The 20,375-nt window shown below is 47.2% G+C and overlaps 1 protein-coding gene and 1 long non-coding RNA gene across 3 annotated transcripts; both read right to left on the bottom strand.

The window, feature by feature from the left end:
* Positions 1-4,821: 4,821 nt before the first annotated feature.
* Positions 4,822-16,115, bottom strand: COPS7B (COP9 signalosome subunit 7B). Of its 2 annotated transcripts, none has more exons than XM_081007535.1 (7): positions 15,975-16,115; positions 13,250-13,426; positions 12,292-12,367; positions 10,122-10,210; positions 8,300-8,502; positions 8,085-8,190; positions 4,822-5,116 (listed from the first exon to the last, which is right to left on the bottom strand). In XM_081007535.1, the coding sequence occupies exons 1-7, from the start codon at positions 16,026-16,028 to the stop codon at positions 4,958-4,960; spliced, it is 864 nt and encodes a 287-aa protein (XP_080863661.1). In that variant the 5' UTR covers positions 16,029-16,115; the 3' UTR covers positions 4,822-4,957. The 2 variants fall into 2 exon arrangements, with proteins under 2 accessions (XP_080863661.1, XP_080863662.1); XM_081007536.1 differs by lacking the exon at positions 15,975-16,115 and adding an exon at positions 14,552-14,681.
* LOC308478181 lies at positions 8,501-10,115 on the bottom strand. The gene is made up of 3 exons (XR_013986888.1): positions 9,693-10,115; positions 8,649-9,322; positions 8,501-8,617 (listed from the first exon to the last, which is right to left on the bottom strand). It is a non-coding gene; the product is annotated as an uncharacterized lncRNA (long non-coding RNA).
* Positions 16,116-20,375: the final 4,260 nt, after the last annotated feature.

Below are 20,375 nucleotides of genomic sequence, written 5' to 3'. Positions count from 1 at the left end.
CCAAGGAGGTGCCGCTGCCCATAATGCTATCTGCTAGGACGGGGTAGTCAACCTTTTTATACCTACCGCCCACTAATCCATCTTTCTTGATGGTAACATTTCCTTACTGCCCACCAGATGCCACAGAACCCCCTACCGCCCACCTAGAGTCCTGAGACGCCCACTAGTGGGCAGTAGGGACCAGGTTGACAACCCCTCTGCTAGGAGGTTATTGCAGCACTTCAAAATCCTGTGCTACATGTTTTGTGGTGGGACAAAAAGAAAGGAGGTGGGCAGTTTTCAGGCTTGTCAAATCTGTTTTGGGTTTCTTTACCAGAACTCCAGGATCTCCTGACCAAGGTGCTAAGGACAGATGTCAGAGAATTGGTTTTAATTGCACTCACAGTCCTGCCACACACAAAAATCCCCCCCTGCTTTGCTTCCCCCTCCCCATTTCACCAGTTGGGGGGAAGAGCCAATTTGTGGGGTTTGATGTTGTTAAAACAATTCAGTCCAAAACTCTCGCCAGTCTCCGGCAAATCACTCAGAGATCTCACGGGAGAATAACCTGTCAAAGTGAGCCAAGGGGGTGGGAGCTGATAATTTGTCTTCTGGCCGTAAAACCTGCAGTAGGTCCTGACTTGCCTTCGGCCTACCCCTAGCACATGGCAGAACTACAGTCTCCCATTGTCCAACTTCTTCTGTACATCTCTGCCTGGGCAGATGAGGTTGTCAAGAGGGTTCTTCCTTCTCCTCTGTATGAGATCTGTGGTGTTGTGAAGACAGGAGAGGGCCTTTTTGGTGGTGGCCCCCTGTATGTGGAACTCCCTCCCTCCACTGAGGCGCTTCTGGCACTACCTCTTCATAACTTTAAGCGGCTGTTAAGACACATCTTTTTTTCAGCAGGCATTGGGAGAGACCTCGTTGCTCCTGTTAGCAATTTGTTAAGTGTTTTTAATGGAGCCTTTAAAATCTTTTTGCCTGCTGCAAACTGCCCTGTGACTTGAGCAAAGGTGGCATATAAATTATCTAAATAAAACTTGGGCGGCTAGATGAACAGAGAGGACAAGGCCTCCTGCACCTTTAATAGTTGCATAGAAGAGGGAATTTCTGCAAGTCTTGCTTGCAGGAAAGTTTAAAGGTGCATAAGCTCCCTCCTGCTTTGCCCGAGCTGCCAGACACTTTTCATCTGCTGGAAGAATCTCACCTGTTTCCAGCACTGGCCTCTGCAACAGGTGATTCAGCTCTGCCCATGTGATCTGGCTGGGCTGGGGAGGAGGACAGAAGACAAGCTGCGAGGCGGTGCTGGCATGTCCCTCTGTGAAAGCCGAGAAGGGGCAATGAAACAGAGGGCGCCTGGCTCCTTAGCACAGCTGGGCTCTGTCGCAAGGCACCAATGAAGCCACTGGCAGCAGTGTGGCAGAGCAGGCAGCCAGTTAACGGCAGCCGGCCGGCTGCAGCTCAGAGACCTCAATCCTGCCTTCACCAGGATTTCTGACGCCGTGCCTGGCTGCCTGCACAGGATGATGCGCAGCAGGCACCTGCCAGGGACCAAATTGCAGCCCGCTCGTCTCACACAGATCCAGACACCCTGGTCTATTAGCGGGCGCAGTGTGGCTTACAGAGATTGGGAGCCTGAATGTGGGACTCCAATTCCCATCAGCCCCAGCCAGCATGACTGGCTGCCAGGGATGATGGGAGCCGTAGTGCAGCCCACACCTGGAGGACCATAGCTTTCGTGCCCCGGTTTTAAGGGGTGTGCAAAAGGCAGATGATCAACAGGTATGGGTTTCCCTCTCACGCGTCAGAAGGCTCAGTGGCAAGGAAGGCTCCACCTGTGGAGCAACAAATGTCAACTTTGCATTGGGACAGGAGGCTGGTTCCTCTGTTTCCTCCGTCTGGATAAGCAAGAGACACTGGCATGGGTCAAGGCACCTTCCAACCAGGCAAAAATACTGGGTGGGGTGACTACAGGTCAGGAAGAGGTGTGGCCTAGACAGCTCAGAGGACCAGGTGGAGATTTGGAGGGCCATATTTGCTTCCTGGTCATGAGGCACAAGGATGGAGAACTGGTGTCCCTTCAAATGTTGTTGGATTCCCAACTCTAATTGGCTTCAGCATCTTCTGGGGGCCAAGCTCCCCACCCCCGCCACAGTATGGGTGGGATGGGATCAAAGCTGAACCAGGTATTTCATATTTAAAAAGGTAAAGGTAAAGGGACCCCTGACTGTTAGGTCCAGTTGCGGACGACTCTGCGGTTGCGGCGCTCATCTCGCTTTACTGGCCGAGGGAGCCGGCGTACAGCTTCCGGGTCATGACAAAGCCACTTCTGGCGAAACCAGAGCAGCGCACGGAAACGCCGTTTATCTTCCCGCCGGAGCGGTATCTATTTATCTACTTGCACTTTGTGGTGCTTTCGAACTGCTAGGTGGGCAGGAGCAAGGACCAAGCAACAGAAGCTCACCCCGTCATGGGGATTTGAACTGCTGACCTTCTGATCAGCAAGCCCTAGGCTCTGTGGTTTAGACCACAGCGCCACCCGCGTCCCACATTTCATATCTAGGAGGGAGTATTTATTGGATTATTGCGCCATTGGGTTCCTTAGTGGCTAAGGTAGGCAGGAAAGACTGTATAGAAGCAGAGAGCTGGAAGGGACCCCGGGATGATCCAGTCCAACCCCCTGCGATGCAGGAATACGCAGCTGTCCCTTACGGGGATTGAACCTGCAAGCTTGGAGTTACCAGCACCATGCTCTAACCAACAGAGCTCTTGGGTTTTCTTCGCTGCTGATGGGCCCAGGTACTGAAGCAAGGAGGCCACTTGCACGTGCCTTTCGGCGTCACGTGGAAAACGCAACCTCTCCCTTCCTACCCCGCTGGCAATTTAGCTAGCCAACTCCCCATGAGGCACTGGGATCAGGTGGTTTCACAGCAGGGTATGCTGCTGGCATTGAGAGAGGCCAACACCACACGGAAAGCGCCAGTGGTGGAGCTCATTATCGTCTGTGGAGCCCGGATTTCTACCCAAGGCACTTAACGCATCATCCCTGCCGTCTCCACTGTCGAAATCCCCTGCTCCAGCTCGGGAAGCCTGCGGCTCACAGATCTCAAAGCCCACCTGGACCCATTTCTCTGTATTGCCTTAGAGAGCTTGAAGGTGGTTCTTTCATGAGCACAGCCAGCCAGTGTTCTGCCTCCCCATAGGATGTGCAGCAGGTGGGATGTCATTTTTAGCAATAAGGGGTGTGCAAAAGGCAGATGATCAACAGGTAATTTTTGAAAACGTGCAATTGTATGCAAACTACACCGCCATTAACCCCGTGTGTTTCATGGGAGGTGCTCCCGCCCCCCTGCTTGCTGCTACTGCCACCCACGGGGCCCTGCTGCTCTCTGGTGGTGGTCTGCATGACCACAACCACCCCAGCCTGCCCTGGCCCTAAATATACTGCAGCTGCAGTTTGGCCTCTTTTGGATCCCAGAAGGATGGTGCGGCTGCCTCACACAAGCTTGGAGCTCTATCTGACTCTGCTCGCTGGGAATCTCAGAGTCACTCCAACCCCCCTTGATCACTCGCTCTTTTCTGAACCTTTTCCAACTCTACGATGTCCTTTTTTGAGGGGAGGCGACCAGAAGTATACACATGTGATTGTGCTGTAGATTTTTATCGTTTGCTGCCCCTTGAGTGCCTCGCTCTACCTGCCAGAGCTCTCTGAAGTCTAAAACCAACTTAATGAAAAAACACTGAGCCTCCAGCCAGGGTATGAATTTCAACGCTGACTTTTTTTTTTAATAGAAAAGAAAACAATCCTTCTGACAAAGTCACTTTCAATTAAGTTTGTAACAAATATCAAATAAAATACAAAAGGCTGTAAATTCTCAAGCCTCCCAACAAATGTACAAAAACGGGGGCGTGGGGAGGAGGTTGGGTCCATGGGGTTCAAATACAACCAGAAAGCAGTTCAAGTTCTATTAAGTCTGGCAGAGGCTGGCAGAGGTGACCCCTCCTGCTTGCTGCTGCCTCCGCTGGAGCGTCCCCAGGGCTGGGAGACCAAGACGGGAACCTCTTTTCCCAGCGCTCGCTTTCGCCCAGGGAGACTCTAACGCAACACACTTCAGAAAGCTTCGGGAGGAGGGGAGCTATGACCGTGGAACACACACTGAGAGCGCACGACTTCAGCAACAACCCCGTCCCTTGTAAGGATGGTCAGGAAGGGGAGATGTAGGAGGCAGCGGCAGCAGCCGCAGCCGGCGGCTGGAAAAAGCAGCTTCCCCCCCTCGGGCTCCACTCTTCCTGCCCCAACTTCCTCCCCTTCAGAGCTAAAGGGCTTTAAAAAGCCGGCAGGAGAGGGAAGGGGCTTTTACCTGGGCTGAGGAGGTCAGCAGAACAGGTGGCAAGTAAACATAGCCCGACCCCCCTGCAGCGTGAGGTAGAGAGTTGCACCCTAAGACAAAACACCGTTGTAAAGGAGCAAGGGAAGTAAGAAGGTAGCAACGAGAACCAGTGCCTGGGCCAGGGGCACGGCGTCACCTTTGGTATGTGGCAGAGCTGGGGGTTAAGTGAAGAAATCCCTCCCTCCCTCCTGCCACCTCTCCCAGCCTGAAGGCGAATCTCACTGTCCGGGGACCTCTGCTGCGAAGGAATGTGGAGCAGGGCAGCCTGGGGAGGTGGCCGCGGCTAACTGCAGGAGCCCCGCGGGAACTGTGCCCTGCTTCTGCCTCCTGTCCCCAAATCAGAGAGCAAATGGTGCCCTTTTGTTCCTCAAAAATAAAAAGGAGAAAAAGAAGCAGCTACGGTGCTGAAGGGCTGCCCTGAGTGACTGCGAGCTTGGCAGTGTCCCTTGCTGGTTCAAACATGGACCCACCTGGGCCGCCCGCCCCCGCAGCCTGAAAGAACCCAGATCGGCTCACAAGCTGCTGCTGGAAAGAGGAGCCAGAGTCGCTCAGGGGCCCTGGAACGCCCTGCTGCCGCCGTGCAGGCATCAGTGGCGGCTGGAGACCAGCCCTTTGACCTTGGACATCTTCTTGGTGGGCGGCCTCTGCTCTGTGTGCGGGGGGCACTCCCGTTCCGCCAGCTGCTGCTCCATCTCCTGGGCCGAGGAGGAGGCTGTGGCTTTCAGCGTCTTCTTTATGTTTGTGACCTGCAGGGGAGGAGAGAGGCAGAGAGGAGGTTTCTTTGCAAACATGAAACAGCGGGGCACCCCCATTCTTCTGAAGCGCTAGCGGAGGACGGAAGTTTTCTGTCCCAAGTCGAGGTGCAGGAGGGGGCACAGCAAGCCAGAGACCAACGGGGAGGAGCAGGGAGCTCAAAGGAACATCGGAAGCAGCCTCAGACCGGGCTGAACCCATCAGCCATCTACCCTGGTATCAGGGACTGGCTGGACAAAGAGGAGTGGTGGGGGGCAGCAGCCAGGGAACCCCAGAGGAGGAAGTCTCAGAGCCAGGGCATTGGCGGCGGGACACTGAGCAGAGGTTAGAGGAAGAAGAAATGAATTGTCAGTGATGCAATGGAGGAATTTGTCAGACTTTACACTCTTGGCAGAGTTTGAGTCCCAACAGATATTGGGGAAGTTGAAGTCCCCCATGATTACTATTTCTTTCCTTTTTGAATGTTTGGTAATCTACTCTAGTAAGGCATCATCCGAGTCTTCAGTCTGGCTTGCCAGTCTATAGCAGACACCCACAGTAAGGTCACTGCTGTTTCTCTCTCCTACAATTTTTTTCTCCTATACTGTCAATCTGCTTTTCATGCTCCAGGTCATGGATTTCTTCACAAGTATACACATCCTTTATCTATAATGCTGCTCCTTCTCCCTTCCAGTGTGGTCTGTTCCTTTTGAACAGGTTATACCCCTCAATTCCTACATTCCAGTCATGAGTCTCATCCCACCAGGTTTCAGTAATGCCTATTTGCTGTCCTGTATTAAAAGCTCAAGTTCATCTTGTTTGTTTCCCATACTCTGTGCATTTGTGTAGACAACTGAAACCATGAGTTGTTCCCTGCAGCTGCTTCCTTCCTGCAGTTTCTTGCCTTTTAGCAGTTTTCAGGAGCACCAGCTCAGTTTCCTGTGCATCAATGAAGCTATTATCCCCATTTCCAGGTGCTCTTTTGCTGTTCCTATTGTTTTTCCCTCCCCCTCAAGATCTAGTTTAAAGCTCTCCTGATTAGATTCTCCAGACTCTTGGCAAACACACTCTTGGCAAACTGCTGTGAGGTGCAGCCCATCTCTCGCCAGAAGCCCGACCTCAAGGAAGCAGAGACCATGATCCAAGAAGTCAAATTCTTCCTGACGACACCACCTGCGCAGCCAGTGGTTTACTCCAAGTATTTTCCTCTCTCTTCTTGGGCCACAACCTTCAACAGGAAGGAGTGATGTCTCTTCAGCTCCCTGCCCAGTGTCTCATAGTCCCTTCCTGTGTGTGGCAGTATTATTTGTACCCACATGAATCAGAAAGAAGGGGTAGTAGTCAGTGGGCTTTATAAGACTTGGCAACTTCTCTGTCACATCGTGAATCTTTGCACCTGGAAGACAGCACACCTCCTGTGGCATCCTGTTTCCTCCACACACTACTGCCTCTGTTCCCCTCAGTAGTATCACCCTGACTTGTCTCCTCCTCCTCTGGGGAGTAGCAAGAATCATTCCATGGGCTGTGCCTTCCAAAGGCTGCTTGGAGTGTTCTGAGGTCTGCTTCTGCTGTGCTCGAAGTCTTTCCCTCTTGTTTATTGGAGCTTATTTTGATATTGTTGGGACAAGTTACAAAGGCTGGAAACTTATGGTTTGAGTACTTCCTACTCCTTCCTCCCAGCTTGTCATCTCTGGGCTGCAATTCCCTTTCTCTGGTGCCGTCTCCACAGAAGGTAGCAAGTATGTTATCAGCATACTCATCCACAGTCAGTAGCCTTGGATCTGATGGGGTTAGATCAAGAATGGAAAAAGGCTCATCCAAATCCATCTCCTCTGGGGGGTGCGTTGGCAAGAATCGTTCTGTGCACTGTATCTTTCACAGCCACCTTCTGAGTGTCTTCTGAGGTTGGCAACTGCTGTCCTAGCTCCTCTGGCCCAGAATTGGTGTCCACGGTGAGAGTACGGAAGTGATTTTGCAACTCTAATGACAAAGTGTGGTTTGTGATTGTCCTACTTCTGTGTGTCGCATTCCTCCAGGGGTTAGGCCAGGCAGCCCCAAACTCGGCCCTCCAGATGTTTTGGGACTACAATTCCCATCATCCCGGACCACTGGTCCTGTTAGCTAGAGATGATGGGAGTTGTAGCCCCAAAACATCTGGAGAACTAAGTTTGGGGGTGCCTGGGTTAGACTCTTGCAATGGGCAATCTTTCTCTACCCTGGGGGCACCCCATCTACCTTGGTACTCAATCTCAGTCAACTCAGCTCTATCAAGCAACTCTGCATGTTTTCCTGTTGCTTGAGGTGTGGCTAGGCAGGCCTCAAGTTGCTACACCTTCTCTTCCAGCAAGACAACCAGCTTGCACTTGCTACTAGTATGCTGTTGCTTGTCCTCTGGCAGAATGACAAACATGGCACAGGTGTAACAGGTCACTGCAGCAGCTCCCTCACTCTCCAAATGTCTGGTCCTATGCACACCAAGAGACAGAACTCTTGGCCTCCCCTTTAAACTCCCCCGCTAAACGCCCTTGCAAATGCCCCTGTTTGCGAACTCTGGTCGTGAGCTCCCAGGATCTACCCTGAGCTAAGTTTATCAGGCGATAGATGGACTGAATGACCAAATAATGTGAAAAATAAAGTGCTGAGAAAGGTTTGAGAGGAAGAACCTAAGAGGAGTGATTACGAATTGTTCCTTTTTAGGCAGTAGCATGCTGCCCTCTAGAGGCCAGAAGACTCACAGGAGCCATCCTGAGAAGAATGAAAAAACTTCAGGATTGATTTTGAGCATTAGTTCCCACAAAGCTAAAGTACGGACATCCTCTAGGCTGGTTAGACCAACAGGAGAAGATTCCACAGGAATGAGTGAAGGTTGCAGAGGAAAAGTCTCAACGTTCTTGAATTTACTCCAGTCCGCTTGGAAACGAGGGCTGTTGCTTGCTGCTTGCCCTAGAGAATGGAGAAATAAACGGGGGGCCCATTACCTACCTCTGTCTCTACCTGCTGCTGGGTTCGGTTGTGGTTCTCTTTGTATTGGTTGGCTCTAAGCACCTGCTGCTCAATTCCTAACAGAACTGCTTCGCACCCATCACACCTGTAAACACAATACTTGCGCAGTCAATGTCAGAGAGATGGCGGGAGGTGGGGGTCTGCCTAAACCAAAGAGTGCGAAAGTTGGGAAACCCTGTTGGGGGGCAGCTTACCATTCGTGGAGTGTTTTGATGATGTTGCTGATGTCCTTCCTCTGGATGTCCCTGCCAATGCAGAAGTCTACTTCCAGCATCTGGTTGCGCTGGTCCAGCTTCCCCTGGATGATGTCGGTGTAAACGGCTTCGATGATCAGGTCTTCCAGCTCCCGCAGGTTCCGCATCTCCAGGTCATTCAGTAACACCGAGTAAGGAATACACTGGGGGAGAGAAGGGAGCCCAGTTGAGAAGCTGCCATTCGGGGGCAGAGACCAGCAGGAAGACCCTGGAGCCTAGACTAAAACATGCTTTTGTTTCTAGGTGCAGTCTGGGGCGCTGCTCACCGTTTCATAGGATATCTGCCAACTTCACACTTAGAATCATAGAAATGTAGAGTTGGAAGGGACGCTGGGGGTCATCTAGTCAAAGCCCCTGCAATTCAGGAATCTCATCTAAAGCATCCATGACAGATGGCCACCTAACTTCTAGCAGCTGAGAAAAAATCTGTTCTGGAGGGTTAGGGAAAACCCCAAAACAGGTTTAGGGCGTGAAAGGGAGAAATCTTGTTGCGTGCACAGGCATCATTCCTCACGTACAAACCCCCAAGTATGTTGAATTCACCCAGAGTATCTGTAGGACAGGGACGAAGGTCAAAAATGTGGGGACTAAGCCATCAGTGGCTAGCATGCAGTGGGGCTTCCCCAAAGGCAGAGGGCATTTAAGAGGAAGGCCTAAGTTGAAAAGGTTTGAGAGAAACGGAACTAAAAGAATATGGCAGATATTAGATATAACACAGCAAGGACACATCATGCTTTACTGGGGAGCACCAGGGATTCAGAGGCAGTTTCCATTATTACTCATGCGATGCCAACCCGAAGACAAAACGTTACCCAAGCCCCATCCATGAAATGCATGAAGGGTGTGCTGTAATAGCAGTACTTGTGGCACTACAGCCAGGCTTAGCCTGTTATTACTTGTTGTAACCTATCTGCTGAAGTCAATGAAAAAACTGCTCCAGTTCTTGCTTTTTTCCAGAAATACCTAATGGGATAGGTAAAGGTAAAGGGACCCCTGACCATTAGGTCCAGTCGTGACCGACTCTGGGGATGCGGCGCTCATCTCGCTTTATTGGCCGAGGGAGCCGGCGTACAGCTTCCAGGTCATGTGGCCAGCATGACTAAGCTGCCTCTGGCGAACCAGAGCAGCACACGGAAACACCGTTTACCTTCCCGCCAGAGTGGTACCTATTTATCTACTTGCACTTTGACGTGCTTTCGAACTGCTGGGTTGGCAGGAGCAGGGATCCAGCAACGGGAGCTCACCCCATCACGGGGATTTGAACAACCGACCTTCTGACCGGCAAGTCCTAGGCTCTGTGGTTTAACCCACAGCGCCACCCGCATCCCTCTACCTAATGGGATACAGGGCTACTATTATTCCTATTTTTTAGGGAGAATTAAAGTTGACACAGATACCTAGCCGTCCTTGAGTTACACCACGGAGTTATGATTTGGGAGAGATGGCAAAGGATAAACAATCAAGCCATCCGATAACTGATCAAAGGAAGCCAAAGTGATTCAGGCATAAATGTTTCATTTCAGCAGCTGCTCCTTCTGCTTCCCCCATTGCTAAAAAGCTGCCTGAAAGCACCAGGGATTCATGTCCCATAAGTCTATTCTACACCCTTTGGCTCTCAAGATCAACAGGAGATGTCGAAAGTTCCCAAAAATTCATATATGCATGCATGTGTAGACACACATTTACACACTCTGTGTGCGCGCGAACACACATATATGGAGGTTTGCCTTCAAATTGGCTGGTCTTAGTGCCAATACTTTACCTTCATTCTGGAAGCTAAGCTGACAATAGTTAAGTGCTTTAACTTGTTCTTCTGGGCCCCTGTTAGCTCTGGCAGGTTAGTCTTGTTTGCTGTCCAAGAAATTGAATTAAAGAAAAACTTCAGGTTATGTGCTTCAATTGAATTACTCAACACTGCTGACTTCATTCACACAACTTTGAGCCACATTCTCTGCTGCAGAAAAGAATGCTCCCACTTCCCTACAGGCACTGGCAAATGAAGAAGCATGGGGCAGTTTTCAGAATACGCACCTCTAAAAAGCAGAGTCCGCATTTCCCAACCCGTTAAACTTCCTAAATGTTTTGAATTATAACTCCTATCAACTCAAACCAGCATGGCCAATGATCAATGGAGTCCAAAACATCTAAAGGGGACTAAGTTGAGAAAGGCTGACATGGACTGTCACTTCACTGAGTTCATATATCTATAACCAAAAAGAGAAAACCAGAGCAATGCGGCTTTAACTCTCCTTAAGTTGCAAGCAAGTGAAAACCTGCACAAGGCAGAACTTTGTTTCCAGCATCCACACCTTTCTCTCCATTTTTTAAAAAACAAAACAAAGGAGTGGAACAGGCAGTATGCCTTTGGGTATGAATTGCCTGACAGAATACATGGATTTTGCACTGATATCACACAAGGTTTCTGAATAGTTTCTATTCCCTCCATTGTGCTTCACCAATAAATCCATTTTGGATCACCATCCACAGTATCCCAGTGTTTTAATTACAAAATACCATGAGTAGGATACCCACCCTCACAGAACCAATTGCCATAAGCTGGTTTGAGCATGTGAGAACTACGCAAGTGCTGTGTGTTTTGCAAAGATTATCCCTTTAAAAGATTTGATGCAGAATGTATGGCAACTTTAGAATACTCAGGTGGTAAATTTTGGATGAGAATCAAGTTTAGGCACAACTTATTGACAAGGCAGATTTGGTAACAAGAAAGTTTCAAATCTCATTATTCTTAGAATGTCCTTGAAATCTGCAAAATAGGGGAGCTGGAAAACTTTTGGATAGCGAAGCAGCCTGGCACTGGGAACCAGTGCAAGTCACAGCAAATCAGTTCAGCTGGACTGATAAAGTAACTTCCTATGAAACATTTGGAGCCACCCAAGTTCACATGCTCTGCTGGAGGAACTGGACACGAAGGAATGGGTTAATTTCTTTCAAGGGCAGAAATCACCCCAGGTATGAGATAAGTTAAGAGGTACAAGGTCAACCAAGCCAGTTGTTATGGCTATGGCTCATTAGACAGTCAGTGAGCCTTGAGAAGTGAATCGGTGTTATGTCTTGAATTGCTGGAGCGACAGAAATACTTTGTATTTGTATGCATTTATCTGCTGAAGTCAAAAGCCAACAACATCCAGTTAGAAAGATCTCAGGTAACAAGGCTTAGAAAGACCTCTGAGGACTTGGTGAACCCATAGTATGATGCATTAATGCAGTTTCACATGTTGCTACGTCTTTAGTGCAGAGCAGAATAAATTAATACTATTTATAAAGTGCCTGAAATGTTACATGCTGTACAATGAAATACTTCAGAGTCAACAGTGAAACTGGAAGGGTAAAATTAGTAGGAAAGGAAGGTGCAGGGCTCAGAAGAGATCACAGGGGAAGAGCAGAAAGCAGATAGAAAGGGGAGCAGAAATGGAAGTGAAGCAAGAGGAAGGAATTGTGATAGAAACTGAACAGGACAACCAGCTACCTGAAGCGCAGCTCCTGCTCTGCTCTTGGACAATTAAAAGATCTGCAGTGCAGAGTAAGGAGTGCAAAGCCAGGCAACTGATGACCTAATCACCAGCAGTCAGGGAAATGAGATGGGAGGCAATGGGAACAGAACTGCACGATAACAGGAGAAAAAAATGAGGAGAAATGGTATGTTAACCCATGCTATATTTCTACACTGCTTTTCATTCAAATGAATCCCAAAGCGGCTTACAAATAGGGATAGAAATAAAATCAATAAACAGTTTTAGAGATGAGCTCCATCTGAAAAGGACAGAAATTTTGTCTGAAGGAACTAAGGCAGACAGATCTGGCAGATTCTGAGATCTTCCATGAACTTGGCCAAGGAAGAAACTGGAGATGTCAAAAGCCAATGAAGACACAGTAGTGTTAAAATGCGTTCTAGAAGTGCAGCTGCCTCTTACCTACATAGTCCGGGTATGTTCCATAGGCAAAGAGATTCAGTAGCTGAAAATAAGCAGCGTTGGGACCTTCGGCAAGCTGCATAGGAAGAAAAAAGAAAGGAAGAGACCCATTAGAGTGATATTGATCCAATGGCTAATCAAGTATTAAGACTATTCCAAGGGTTATCAAATTACACTATTGCGAGCGTGCTTAAATCAAGGAGACAGCACTGGTCAAGGCCAGATGTTTCAGCAACGGAGCTTCTTGTTTTCCAGGTTCAACCTTAAATGTTGAAAATGGTACTGCTAAAGCAGCATTCACCAAAGTGGGTGCCCTCTAGAGGTTTGCACCACAACTCTCATCATTCCTGACCATTGGCCACGCTGACTGGAACTAATGAATGATGTAGTCCAAAGTGTCTGATGGGTACTGTGCTGCTGAAGTTCGCCCTAAATAAAAGAGATTCCATATTCATTGTTTCACAGAATCTTCTGGCACACAGACTGTGTCGACTTTGCAGGCTGTTGCAGGATCAAGGTCTGTATAAGCCAAAATATGAACCAAGTACTTTGGCCAGGCACCCACAGCACCTTCCAATATGCCACTTCTTGCCATTTCGTCAGGACCAAGAGACTAGGGTTGATGGCTTCAGAACAAGTTAAGATGTTAAGCCACGGTTTGAAGTTGGGTTAATGCCCTGGCTTGTTCTGAAGCCATAAATCATACGGCAGGCTTACATGTAATGCTCAACCATGATTTAGAACAACGAGCATGAGTTATAATGAGCACAAGAGAAAACTTGAGCTCCCACACTCCACTCACCCACCTACCCAGTACAACCTGGAAAATTACCTGAGCAGTTTGCTTTCACTTTCCACAAAACTTGAGATGGCAATTTAAAACAAATTAGTTAAGCAATCCAGCAGCATCATTTATGGTTTGACACTCACCAGTCTCCAGGAAATCGGTCACACTCACCTCTTGCACATTTGTTAATTCCAGCAGCTCACCAAAGACATAAACCCCAGGGGCCTCGAGCACTTGGCTGATGAGGGCAGTCAGAGCTGATCCACTGGTGCCTTTGGCTAATAAAATAAACTGCTCAAGGAGATTACAGGACGGTTTCTGTTCCCCTGCCATTCTAGACGCTTTCACCTTTCAAAGAGAAAAAGGGGATAAATCACTACTCAAGCACTGCTAAGAAAGAATATGAGTGTGGCCAAGGTGGCAAATGTGTCTCAGCTTTGCTTCTTCCTCTAAAAAAGGTAATCCAACGGAAGTGAGAAGTTTGCTAATGCACAAAGCAGCAGCACCTCAACTCCATACACAACTGCATACACACTTGTGGAAGGTTGGGAAACAGTAGCTGAAGAGTATTGCTTTTAAAGTACGGCTGTGAACTTTCCCCTTGATTCTACTGTCCCATCTTTCTTTCATATGCTTTGTTTTTTTTACAATCAAGAAATGTATGAATTTCATTAAAACAAACAAACAAATATCCGTCCGCCCTCAGGCGAAGAGGTGAAAATTTCCTTTTTGGAGCACACAATGGTACTCGGTTTTCAAACATAATCCGTTCTGGAAGTCCGTTTGAGTTCCGAAACGTTCGAAAACTGAAAGCGGAAACCTCAAAACGGAAGCCTCGTTTCCTGCTTGACTTCCGAGGCGTGTTCAAAAACCGAGGCATTTACTTCTGGGTTTTGGGCGTTCGAGTTCCAAAGCGTTCGACTACAGAGGCGTTTGAAAACCGAGGTACCGTTGTATGTATTATAAATATGTGTGTGCGTGTTACATATATGTAACACACACACACACGTTGTTTTTATTATGTACTTTGTGGTTTTATTCTGTATTTTTATCCTGCGAACCACCCTGAGATCTTTGGATGAAAGGCGAAATACACTTAATAAACAACAATGCATATGCCCCCTCCCACTGCATATATATATTATGAAAGGCGGAATTACACAATAAATAACAACAATGCTGCACACGCCCCCTCCCAATGCGTATATATTATAGGTCACACACACAGGAGGGGAAATGGGAGAAAGGCGTTATTGCGAGGCGCTTAACGGGACCGGCGCTGCGGGGCGTTTCCCGGCAACGAATGACGGGCGGAGGGCCGGTGTGCCTGGGGGGCTCCCTCTTCCCACAGCCCCCGCCCGGTGAGGGAGGCCGCCATCACGAGGGGGAAACCCGCCCCCCAGGCCCCCCAAGGGCCACCCTCCGCCCCACCACCAGCCCCACCAGCGCCGCCTCCCCTGCCGCAGCCCCTACCTGGCAGCCCGGCCAGATCTCTTCCCTCCCCCTCGCTCGCTTCCTCCGCCCGTGCCGCACCTCAGGCCGCCATGACAGCGGCAGCGGCGGCGGAGTAGAAGGAGGCGGCGGAGAGGGACCGGCAAGAGCGCCGCGCGCGTGCGCCGCCGCCTCCGCTCCGGCCGGGAACTGCCTCCCCCGCGAACGAAGGTTCCGCCTGGGGAGACTCAGCGCCGCCAAACATCATTTATTATTATTGTTATTATTATTAATTAAATAAATTATATATATATATATATATATATATATATATATATATATATATATATATATAAAATTTATTTAATTAATAATAATAACAATATTATATTGTAATATATTGTAATGTAAATAATACATATTATATTATTTAATTAATAATAATTTATATATATATATATATATATATATATATACACACACACACACAATCAAGAATGTATGAATTTCATTAAAACAAAAAACAAATATCTGTCCGCCCTCAGGGGGAGAGGTGAAAATCCCCTTTTTGGAGCATACAATAAATAATAATATTTAATAATAATAATACAGAACCAAAAAATACAAAACAAGCGCACGAAACAATAAACCTCTCCCCCCCGCCCCCGCCACACCACTATACATAGATACAGATACTGTATAGTTATAGATATATTGTATTTTTATGCTGTGAACCACGCTGAGATCAACAGGCGAAGGCATCCAAATAAGTATAATTATAATTATATCCAGCCCCTCTGGGCTGCTTCCACAATATTCATTATGATTATACATATTGCTAGCACAGCCATCCCCGCCCGGTCCCCCTCCCTTAATACTCTGCTGGAGTTTGCACATCTGAAGGCTGTACTTCAATAAGTAATAATAATGTGGTTTTAATAATAACAATAATAATTGTTATATTTATCATGCCGCCACCAACCCTCATAAAAAAAAAACAGGCGCCAGAGCAGTTCACGGAAATCTGAAACAACATGTAACGACATAAATGTTTGCTTTTTTTTTTTAAAAAAGGAACCCTCCCCATATTACTTTTTAAAGGCTTTTGCACACAATAAAAGCACCTGTAATCTAGCACAGATAAACCCAGCGGAAGCAAAAATAAGGGTGCTCTACATTCGATGGGGCTTATTCACCAGGTAAATAGGTATAGGGTTGCGGCCTAGCAGCCCCATCCCTAACCATGAGTCCTGTTGAATTTCGTGGGGTTTATTTCCAAATTAAGTGGGGTAAGGCGCAGTCCTGTGGGAGGAAGGGCACGTTGAAGCCAATAGTTAACTTCCAAGTAAAGGCATGCAACGAGAATCTTGCTGTGCAAATGCTCTTGGGAGCCCCGTTAGGCCTAAGCCCATTCACACCAGTGGATTTAGGGTATGGTTGTTGTTAGAAGAAAACCTTGAGTTACCAGGTTAACAGCAGCACCAAATTTCTTGACATTCAAAGACGGGCAGCATCCCATTCTCCCCCTAACCCCCGTGGCTCAAATCACGGTCTGGTGATGTCCACAATGTTGCCAGCCTTAAAAGGCAGAGGGCAGGGCACAGCTAGCAGTGAGTGGGAAGGTCCAGAAAGAAGCTAAAATGCTGGTTTCAATGTATTGGGGGGGGGAGGGGGGAAGACCGCTTCCACTTCTTGCAATGGTTCCTTAGAAATTTGGATTATAACAATGATGTGAAGGTGTTTCCCCCACTTTGACTCATGTACTGTACAACCACGTATATGTGAAGCACCGGGAAATAAATCGATTTAAGCTGCAAAGCAGCCCCAAAAGGTAGGAGAACTGCAAAAATCGTGCAAAAAGAGCGGGAAAGCAGCTAGCAATCTCAGGAGCCTTTGCACAGAACTTTCAGGCGTGTAGAGAGTGAGAAAGGAGGGTGGGAGGAAGCGGTTGTGGAGGAATTTGGCTGATTTTTGTGGATATTTGGTGGTGACTGGGAGTGGCCGCTGGGACAATATAACAGTGGTCCTGAAAGATCTATCTACATTGATTCCCAGTATGTTTCCAAGCACAATTCAAAGTGTTGGTGCTGACCTTGAAAGCCCCAAACAGCCTTGGCCCAGTATACCTGAAGGTGCGTCTCCAGCACCATCATTCAGCCCGGACACTGAGGTCCAGCTCCGAGGGCCTTCTGGCGGTTCCCTCACAGGCCCTCCAAGTGCCCCTATTTTCCAGGGACAGTCCCAGATTTACAGAAGCCGTCACAGTTTCTGATTTGCTTAGGACATCCCTATTTTCGTCAGAGAAATATTGCAGGGTATGGTAGGATGTCCCTATTTTTATCAGAGAAATGTTGGAGAATATGGAATTATCTGATCCCTGAGCCATCTGAAGGCAGCCCTGTATTTTTTAATATATTTTTATATATGTTGGAAGCCACCCAGATTGGCTGGGGCAACCCAGATAGATGGGTGGGGTATAAATAGTAAAATTATTTATTATGGAATAGGACATTCCTATTTTCAGCAGAGAAATGTTGGAGCGAGAGGTGAGGTTACAGGGAACCAGGCAGAGGGCCTTCTTGGTAGTGGCACCTGCCCTGTGACACACCCTCTGAACAGATGTCAAGGAGATAAACAGCTGTGTGATTTTTAAAAGACATCTGAAGGCAGCCCTGTTTAGGGAAGTTTTTACTATTTTTTGTTGGAAGCCGTCCAGTGTGGCTGGGGCAACCCAGTCAAATGTTGTTGTTGTTGTTGTTGTTGTTGTTGTGAAGCAACGAAAAAGAGCAGTATCAAACTCTTAAGGACAGTTCGTATCCTATGTTCAGGGAAGATTGGTTGCAGAGCCAACAGGGGGTCGACCTGTTGTGCAGGACAGTATCCCAGCAGGAAGGAAGATTAAGCTGTCAGTTAGTTCATTCTGCACATGGGATTAGGCAGGAGAGAGGGGACCACCTCGTCCTTTTAACTCAAGCAGCAAAGTGTCTTGCCTGGGCCCTGCCCTGCCTTAATCCCTTTAATTTCAGAGAACAGCTTCGGTCCTATCCTATGGATAAGCGCCCTCTGAGGACTTCCGGGGCTCCTAAGGTAACCTCGCTCAGTAAAAAGATGGATGCTCATCGACCAGCAGTTGCAAGACAAAAACAAGCATTGATCGGTCTCTCAGAGATGAAATTGAAGTATCTCTGCTTTGCTAGAGCTCCCTCAGCTCTTGAAGACTGTCTGCTTTTAATGACCTGCTAACAGGGTAAATGGGTAAAAACATCAGGGGGCCAACAAGCCTGTTTTCTATGTGAGAAATGGAATTCTGGCTTGCTTGAAGGGCAAAAGCTCAATATCCTTCCATTTGAATTCTGCCATGACTTTTTTTGGTTAAAAAATATGTATATTATCATAACTCTCAGTCCAAGTACAGTGGTACCTCGGGGTAAGTACTTAATTCGTTCCAGAGGCCCGTTCTTAACCTGAAACTGTTCTTAACCTGAAGCACCACTTTAGCTAATGGGGCCTCCTGCTGCTGCCACACCGCCAGAGCACAATTTCTGTTCTCATCCTGAAGCAAAGTTCTTAACCCGAGGTACTATTTCTGGGTTAGCGGAGTCTGTAACCTGAAGCGTATGTAACCTGAAGCGTATGTAACCTGAGGTACCACTGTAAATATGGGGGGAAAGTTGCTGCCATTTATCTGTATACATCTCAAGAGCAAGAAAAAGCTTTTCCCTCTGGCACTAAAATGTGTGTGTTGGGGCTCACTTTTGTTCTAAGGTTTTATAATCTTGTGATGTTTTTATTATTTTATTGTACACCCTGCTGATATTCTTATCTTAAGTGGCAGTTTATAAATTTCCCTACAAATAAAGATATACAGAAACACGACCCCCCAAATGTATATTATCATTTTTTGTAAAAAAAATCAAGTACAAGCGTTGAATGTACAATCCTATAATTCTGTGAAAGAGCAAATCCAACGGGGTGGGATGTATGGCTTGACCGTATAAAAACGCTGCATGCACCACACTAAAAAATAAAAAGGGATATTTGTTTTTAAGATAGGAAAGATGACCAAACATCATAGAATTGAAGTCCATCATCCGGCCATGCAGGAGTCACAGCTAACAAATCCATGACAGGTGGCTACTCAATCTCTGAAAACCTCAAGTGAAGGCGAGTCCATCCCCTACCAAGGGAATCTGTTCCACTGTCAAACAGCTCTTACCTTCAGAAAGTTCTTCCTAATGTTTAACTGGTATATGCTTTCCTGCAATTTGAATCCATTGCTTCTGGTCCTCCCCTCCGGAGAAGCAGAAAACAAGCTTTCTCCGTCTTCCAAGGGACATCCCTTCATATATTTGAAGGGGGCTATGGTATCACCTCTTGCTTCCTTCCTGGAGGTTTTTAAGTAGAAGTCAGATGGTCTTCTTTAATGGATGCCTTAGCTAAGATTTCTGCATTGCAAGGAGTTGGACTAGATGAACCTTGGGGTCCCTTGCAACTCTAAATTTCTATGATTCCATGCATATTAGGAGAAATTCACCAATGAATTTTCAGAGAATCAGAGAATCGTAGAGTTGGAAGGCTTCTAGTCCAACTTCCTGCAACGCAGGGAAAAAAATAAAAGATTGGTTGTGTTGTGGAAATGTGAAGAGCTGAAACTTAAGATGAGAAAATGAGATGAAAAGATGAAAAATGAGAAACTGAGAGAAACCCAAGTGGATGGATTTTCTCATTCCTAAATTGGGTGTAGAGGAGAAAACTAAGATTAGACCTGAACGCTTATGGGAAGCAAAAAGCACAGCCTGTGATGGTTTCATCAGAACCCAGCTGCGTGGCAACAATTTGTGATGATCATTTCACTCAGGGTTACTAAGACGGCTTGTATTAACACAAATAAGGTAAGAAAGCACTTCTTCATTCTGCCCCAAAGGAATCTTATTGAACTTCTCAATTTGTGGGTTGACATTCAGCTGCTTTGTCCGAGAGTCTCACTCTGAACTCACTTCTAAGGAAGGGAGCTTTAGTCCGCTGAAACCTCTGCTATATATAAAACATAAATTTCCTAGCCTGTTCCAACGCCACAGGACTCTGCTCTTTTTGCTGTCATTGGCCAATATAGCTGACCCCGCAACCCACAAAAAGGTCTAAAAGCATTTAAGAGTAGTATAGTCAAATAGCTCCAAGACTTTGGCCACCTCATGAGAAGAGAAGACTCCCTGGAAAAGACCCTGATGTTGGGAAAGATGGAGGGCACAAGGGGAAGGGGACGACAGAAGACGAGATAGTGGGACAGTGTTCTTGAAGCTACCAGCATGAGTTTGACCAAACTGCGGGAGGCAGTGGAAGACAGGAGTGCCTGGTGTGCTCTGGTCCAGGGGGTCACAAAGAGGCGGACACGACTAAACGACTAAACAACAACGAATAACAACAATAGTTAAATGAAATGTTTTTTATTTGCAAAATATGTGTAGATATTTTTTTCAAAATGAGAGCAAGAGAGCATGAAGCTGTGATATTGAAGACAATCCTAGTTGTGACCCAGATTCGCCGTTCGAGCAAAGTGCTGGAGAAAACTTCTTCATAATTATATTTTGGTAATGAGTCATGTTATTATGTAGCTGCATTGTTTTGTACTTTCTGTATTTCCCACGATCGTATTATAAAACAGTTGTGTTCTGTGTTATAAATCCAGCACAGCTGGGAGCTGTTCCTTTTTGTTTTCCAATCTATTGCTTATCAAAAATATATATATATAGTAAATTTTTATTCTGAGAAGTGTGGGCCCTGGTTTGAAAGAAAAGAGACCCTCACAGGACTGGATCCACAATCTCTCACAACTACCGTAAAGCCACACACGTGTGCGTCAGGCGAT

Source organism: Podarcis pityusensis (assembly GCF_964106645.2).
Source record: "Podarcis pityusensis genome assembly, chromosome: 5".
Lineage (NCBI taxonomy): Eukaryota > Metazoa > Chordata > Lepidosauria > Squamata > Lacertidae > Podarcis > Podarcis pityusensis.
The sequence above is the reverse complement of the archived record's forward strand: the minus strand, read 5'-3'. Positions and strand labels throughout refer to the sequence as shown.

Excerpts from the sequence above, each read along its gene's own strand:
- COPS7B (XM_081007535.1), bottom strand. The coding sequence starts at position 16,028 with ATGGGATGCTGCCCGTCTTTGAATGTCAAGAAATTTGGTGCTGCTGTT. Across the intron at positions 10,211-12,291 it reads AACATACCCGGACTATGTAG|CAAACAAGACTAACCTGCCA; the intron begins GTAAGAGGCAGC and ends TTTCTTGGACAG. Across the intron at positions 5,117-8,084 it reads AGCAGCAGGTAGAGACAGAG|GTCACAAACATAAAGAAGAC; the intron begins GTAGGTAATGGG and ends CCTCCCCTGCAG.